Raw genomic sequence first — 6,906 nt, forward strand, 5'->3', positions numbered from 1 at the left:
CGATACCGATACTTAGAACCATGTCCTTACCAATCCTTGTATTGAGACTTGAGAGGGAATGAGCCCAGTGAAGGACTATATGTGTGGGCTTGGGGCCCATCTCACAATTCAGAAATCATTGGATGACGACAGAAAGAGAAACCAGACGACGAGTCACATGATTGGTTCACAATTCTTACCTAGATCTGGACTGGAGCATCAATTTAAGGTTATGGACCCGGCCATTGGTTCACATTTATTGGAATGTATCAGGCACTTTTACTTTCCACCATCTGAAAACTGGAAGCTTTCGTTCAGGCCCAGGACTAGGCCCATCCTTAGAATTTAATTTTTTATTTACATTTTTCTTTGACAAAAAGTTTCCCCAAGACGTTATCATACAGGAAAAAAAATGTCACCCGGTCGTGCGTCACCTACTCCTAGACACAACTGGGCACAAAATGATTGATTCACCCCTATCTTTCCATGAGGACAGGACGATCATTTTGAAGCATGACTGGGTGGCATTCCTTGTCCCTTGGTATGTTTATCAATCTTTCGTAAATTTTTTTTCAAGTTTTTTTTTTTTTTTGTTTTTTTTGTTTTTTGTTTTTTTTGGGGGGGGGGGTGTGGATTAAGTTTTCCTCCACCCATAGAGGACTGTTCACCCATCCCCTCCTAGGGTTTTTGTACATTCCAAAATACCCTCCTGATTCCCATTCTCATCTTCTCTCTCCCATTTACTGTGGGTGGAGGGAAACTCGATCCCTTTTTTTTTAAATTATTTTCTCTCTTTCAAAACAATGTGGGACCATGTAAATAACATCATTTTTCACACCACCATTGATGTGGCATGAGAGATTCCTACCACTAACTCTGTGGTGGGGAATCCTCTCTCATTATTTATTTAGAATTAATGTTGTTTCTATTTTTTCAGACACTGACATTTAAAAGCTTTCCAATAAACATAATTTAGAACTAACAATCATATTATTCCCATAATCAACAACTCACAGTTGAGAGATCATGAGTTCAAGTCCTGTTGGGGTTCTATCTATCAAAAATATAAAATTATTATCAGGGAAAACTGGAAAAGGCTGGGCATGCCGCCAGCTTGTGTCATTCTCTTTCATCCCTTTATGAAAAAGACTCATTTGCCCTCTTATATCCAATTTTATAATTCATTGAAAACTGACGGCATACCCAACCCTCTTCCTCCCTATAATATCTACGTCTATGATTATATTTGGTGACACTTACTTCAGATACCACCAGGACTCTCTACGAAATCATTGAATTATCTCCTAATAAAATAAATGAAGTGGGACCCACCTCATGAAAAGGATCCTCGGCTACCAGGTGGCATCAAAGTGACATTTGAAACGTTATAAGGGAATAATTTGAGGGATAGCGTTTCCTCTTTTTCACGCAATTCTCACTAGCAATGGGCGTTTTACTTCAATGTCTTCCCCGCGAAAGAAAGAATACTTCAGGTAAAAAAAGTTGGTTTTTTTGTTTTTTTGTTTTTTTTGGTAAAGATAAAAAAAAAAAGTTGGTTAGTTCCGATAAGAATATAGAAAAGGAGGGAATGTTATGATGTAGCACATAGCCATTATACTACCTGTTATTTTTGTTATAAAAGAAAAGAAATGTTTCTTAAATAATGTTTCACCCAAAAAATTTTGTTTCTTAATCAGGTCCAAGTATCCAAACACAGAGGCTGTGTTTTGTATGTATTTTTTTCATAATAGATTTTAGGTTTAGAATGGATTATGAAACTTGATCCTTCTCTATTTTCTTGGTTTAGAGGATCGTTCTGGATTTAGAATCTATTTCAAAAATACATACCAAACACAGCCTATAATATTTCTTACATAATTTCTTTTCAATTTACATAACTTGTTCTAAGTCGTCAAATAGATTTGCAAGAAATCGAAGAAAGAATAATGTCAACTATTCATATAATTATACCAACGGCCAAGTTTTCCATCAATGAGGTGGAAAAGAGAATCTCATCAAAACTGATGATTTGAGGTCATGATTGAATTCCTGAAAAAATATATCTCTTCACTAGTTATGTTTGGAAGTCAAGAAAATAAAATTTCAAAAAAAAAAATGAATTTGATGAGAAAGATAGACACATAAGTAAATCTATATCATCAATTATTTTTTTATCTTATTATATTTGTTTTTTGGGAGAAAGAACACCACTTGGTCACGGAGCGCACGCTGTCCCTACGCCAAATACAGGGAGCACGAAATGACTGTCGTATATACCCTGGTCATTTCCATCATTCCAAAAAGGTATGGTGGTCATTTCGTGTGCACCCTTGTGTCTAGGCGCTGGGGTGGCATGCACTACGTGACCAAGTGGCCATCCTTTTTTCTTTTCTTTTCATATGCCTTAGATGTTTTTTGTTTTCCTCAAAAGTTAGTATGTCATTCATAAGGTTGGAGGATCTGACCATATGAATGCACATTCTAACTTTTTAGAAATAAAAAATAAAAAACTATGGCACATAAACTAGGGATTTAAACGGATATTTGAATATTCGATTCGCATCCATATTCGTTTAGGGGTGTTTGAATTTTTATTCGAATAATCCAAAAAAAATTATTTGATCTGAATAGATATCCAACTAATAATAAAAAAATTAAGTAACTAATGATCTTGAGGGTTTTTGAAGACTCAACAAGTTTTAAAGAATGAAAATTACAATTAAAGGAAATGGATTGAGAATGAATCATATTTGTTGGGGGGAGGAAGGTCTAGATAGTTGAAAATCCAAATTTGATTCGTATTCCTATCCGTATAGAGATACCACATTCGGGCAAGGAATATTTGGATCCGATCACATCTAATCGGCTTACATCTCAAGTATAAACCTATCACCTGTTTTTTTTTAATAAGAGCATTTCATTAATGTGGGAACAACGTTCCCGAAACATCCGCAAACAACAAAGAGGAGATGAAAGGGGGAGGGATTGAAAGCCAGCACTTGTACTGTTGAGAACCCGCAGCCGAGGAGGCTAGCAGATCAGCTACACTGTTGGCCTCACGGAAAGCATGCACAAACAGAATACCATCAAAGAAAGAGCAAAGAGATCAACAATCTAAAATTATATCCGAGATCCTCCAAGGCGCCTCCCTGGTATGCCCAATGAGAAGATTGATGAGAAGTAAGTTGTCACTCTCAATGATAATGTGTCTCAAATTGAAATTTCGGGCTAGTGACATAGCTCTCCTATCAACTAAAGCTTCCGCCACTAGTGCAAAATTCCATCCAACGTCCTCCAAAAAAGCACAAATAAACCTTGCAAGACTATCGCAACAAACTCACCTTGGACAAATACTGGTGCTATTTTCATTCTTTTTGTCAATTAGGGCCACTGAAATATTTGAATATTGAATAGTTAAGAAAAATGAATTTTTTGGGCTAATCCTCACCGTCAATGACTCTAGATCAAAGTTCAACCACAGTTTCTCCCGCCCCATTTTTTTTTTTTTTTTTTTTTTTTTTGGAATTGGAGAGCTTTAATAGGGGGGATAGGGGATGGGGATAGGCCCCAATGTGGTTTGAACTCATGACCTCTTATTTGAGGAGTTGAGTTTGCCAACTGAGCTGACCCCTTAGGGTTCACCCCCTCTCTTAAACCACATTTGCATATTGGTTTTAAGATTAAAAAATATAGAAATTGACGGTCCAGATCAAACCAAGATGGTTTGAGATATAATAATGGTATAGGTTTGATGTATATGATACAGATAATATGATTGCTATTGACGTATCACGCGATAAATAAGTAAACGTAAATTATAATAATAAATTAAACCATAAATGAAGAGAGCAATTAAATCGTGACCTCTCCAGTTCTCCTCCAGTTTCCACCCTAATTCCCTCCCTCACTTCCCCCTATTAAAATTCCTATTTAACTTCCCTCGCAGCAGACTCTTTCTCTGTCAGCCAAATCTCTCTCTCTCTCTCTCTTTTTCTGGGAAAAAGCCATTACTTTTCTCTCTCTCTCTCTCCACAGAATAGGAAAAAAACCATTACTTCCTCGAATAGTTTTCTTGTTTCTTGAATCAAAAGAGCTGTTTCAGTTATATGGTTCGACATGGAACGGAAGCAGAAGCAACATATTCAACCTTCAAACAAGCTCGGATCCTAATTCTGTCATCTTCGGGATTGTTTATACGATTTACAGGAAGGTAGGGGAGGAGTCAATAGAGGTAGGGATGAAAAAGGAGGAACAAGCTCGGTCCCTCTTCGGGATTTCTCTTTCTGATAAACCCAAGTGGAAGCAATTCTTGCTCTGTTCTTCTGGTTTTTTCTTCGGTTACCTCGTTAATGGAGTCTGCGAGGTTTGTTTGTTCAACTTTCAACGCTTTCTATTTTTCTGTCAAATTTTCCGACCCTATGTTTTTTGGACAGTTTGACTGATACGTGGTTGTTTTAGGACTTTTCTTTGCCCTCTCAACCCTATTTTTAAGCAAACTATGTTCTTTTCTCTTCGGCTATATCCCAAATTTTTACGCTTTTATTCTCGAAGCGTTGAAGAGAGGAATCGAATCGTTCTTTAGTCGCTAATTTACTGTTCTTCGTTCCTCCTTCCCCTTTTCGCATCTGAGTTTTGAGTTTTTTGGTTGTTGTTTCTTATTAAATTCTCTCTCTGTTCCAGGAATACGTTTACAACCGTCTACAGTTCAGGTTTGTAAATTTATATCTTCTGAATTCTGCATTTAATCCATCAAGTCACGATTTGGAAACGACTGATCCCTGAAATGGACTTGGGCGGTGTTGTTGCTGTTGTTTCAGTTATGGATGGTACTTCACATTCGTACAGGGCTTCGTCTATCTGGCATTGTTATACTTACAGGGCTTTACCACCAAACAGATGGTGAACCCATGGAAGACCTATGTGAAGCTCTCCGCAGTTCTAATGGGATCTCATGGATTAACCAAGGGTTCTTTGGCTTTTCTCAACTACCCTGCTCAGCTCATGTTCAAATCCACAAAGGTCTGGTCGCTTTCAATTGGGATTTTCTAAACCAAAGTTGAAATTTTTATTTATTTTTATTTTTTTCTTTTTTAAATCTGTTTCTTCTGATTCTTGGTGGTGTTTGTTAATGGCTTTGGGAGTACAGGTGCTTCCGGTGATGGTAATGGGTGCTTTCATTCCAGGTCTTAGACGAAAGTATTCACCTCTGGAATACTTTTCTGCTGTGCTTCTTGTAGTGGGTCTGATCCTCTTCACCTTAGCCGATGCTAATTCCTCTCCTAACTTCAGTGTGATCGGTGTTATAATGGTGATTGGTGCTTTGGTCATGGATGCCTTCCTGGGTAATTTGCAGGAGGCAATATTTACCTTGAATCCCGAAACTACACAGGTGGTGCACGTTTCTTCTCATAATTTCAGCGTTCTGTGTTTTTAACGTGAAGAGAGAGAGATGGTTCCTAACGGTCTATCTGACTGTTCTTGTTTCATCATGTTTCTGACAGATGGAGATGCTTTTCTGCTCAACTGTAGTTGGGTTGCCTTTCTTGATTCCACCCATGGTTTTGACAGGGGAATTGTTCAAAGCCTGGAATTCATGCTGGCAGGTAAGGAAGATTGAAAGCAATTAACCATTTAGGACCTGTCATTGTATAAAATGAGGTTAGATCTATATATCTCATCGGAGAAATCAAAGTTTTGTAGTTTATTAGGGACCCAGCTTCTGTGTAGAATCAGAAATTTAATTCAATAAAGTAGGGGCCCTTTTTGGCTGTTTCACTTAATTCAAGGGAATTGTTAAGAGACCCTGAACCTGAATGGTAGGATTACCTGGCCTGGGGGCTTTAAAAAAGAAAGACCCACTACACCTTAGAGTTCATATTCCTTATCCTTTGTGGGGATTAGTTGCTTCAGTGTATTATTAAGAGCACACCCCTGTTTACTCTGTTTTTTTTTTTTTTTTAATATAAAGTTTAAGAAACGCCACCGGGTCGCACAGTGCATGCCACCACTACACCCTGACACAAGGGTATGCGAAATGACTGCCACACCCCCTGGAACCCGGAAATGATCAGGGGTGCGGCTGTCATTTTCCATGCCCGGGTGGTATTCTTTCTCCTATAAAGTAATCTTAAACTCTTCAATGGTTAATAGACTCCCCCCCTCACCCCATTTTTCTTTTGTTTGGTTGATGTTGATGCAGCATCCATATGTATATGGAGTGCTAGTGTTTGAAGCAATGGCAACCTTCGTTGGTCAAGTCTCAGTATTATCTCTCATTGCCATTTTTGGTGCTGCTACCACAGCCATGGTACAGTTGCATTCTCCTGCTCTTATACCTTAATCTGATTTTTGGGTTTTGCCATTAAAATATTTCTAAGTTGTTTGCTTCTGTCTCTTTCTTAAACGCAGGTGACGACTGCTAGAAAGGCTGTGACTCTACTGTTATCATACCTGATATTCACAAAGCCTTTAACTGAACAACATGGGACAGGGCTGTTGCTCATAGCTATGGGCATCATAATGAAGCTTTTGCCTGAGAACAACACCAAAGCTACTGCTTCCCCAGCCATTCCCAAGATGGGGAAGTATTCCTTCAAAGAAGGGGACCCTTCAAATAACAATCAAGAGGATGAAGAAAAGAGGTCTTTAGTATGAGAAACAGAAATAGACATTTTTCTTTTCTTTTGTTGTAATTTCTTAATTCTTCTGCATTTTTTCCTAATCTGAAAAATAATACAGGAAAAAAAAAAACAGGGTAAAAATTGGCAAGATTTGTGTCACCTTTTCTTGTTGCTTGTAATTGTAAATACAGGCATAGGTCCTATCTGTTTGTCGGAAGAGGGGTGGGGGATTCTTAATTATACCCTGATTTTATACCAAGAAGGAATTTTTCTAGGTGGTTTAAATATTTTTCATGTGGCAAAATGG

The 6,906-nt window shown here is 37.9% G+C and overlaps 1 protein-coding gene across 1 annotated transcript; it reads left to right on the forward strand.

The window, feature by feature from the left end:
* The first annotated feature begins 4,019 nt into the window (after nt 1-4,019).
* On the forward strand, nt 4,020-6,639 carry LOC122658833 (UDP-galactose/UDP-glucose transporter 2-like). Its single transcript, XM_043853964.1, has 7 exons — nt 4,020-4,342; nt 4,660-4,688; nt 4,797-4,998; nt 5,126-5,368; nt 5,481-5,582; nt 6,179-6,286; nt 6,388-6,639. The coding sequence occupies exons 1-7, from the start codon at nt 4,217-4,219 to the stop codon at nt 6,631-6,633; spliced, it is 1,056 nt and encodes a 351-aa protein (XP_043709899.1). The 5' UTR covers nt 4,020-4,216; the 3' UTR covers nt 6,634-6,639.
* Nucleotides 6,640-6,906: the final 267 nt, after the last annotated feature.

Source organism: Telopea speciosissima, chromosome 1 (assembly GCF_018873765.1).
Source record: "Telopea speciosissima isolate NSW1024214 ecotype Mountain lineage chromosome 1, Tspe_v1, whole genome shotgun sequence".
Lineage (NCBI taxonomy): Eukaryota > Viridiplantae > Streptophyta > Magnoliopsida > Proteales > Proteaceae > Telopea > Telopea speciosissima.

Excerpts from the sequence above, each read along its gene's own strand:
- LOC122658833 (XM_043853964.1), top strand. The coding sequence starts at position 4,217 with ATGAAAAAGGAGGAACAAGCTCGGTCCCTCTTCGGGATTTCTCTTTCT. Across the intron at positions 4,343-4,659 it reads TCGTTAATGGAGTCTGCGAG|GAATACGTTTACAACCGTCT; the intron begins GTTTGTTTGTTC and ends TCTCTGTTCCAG. Across the intron at positions 4,999-5,125 it reads TCATGTTCAAATCCACAAAG|GTGCTTCCGGTGATGGTAAT; the intron begins GTCTGGTCGCTT and ends TTGGGAGTACAG.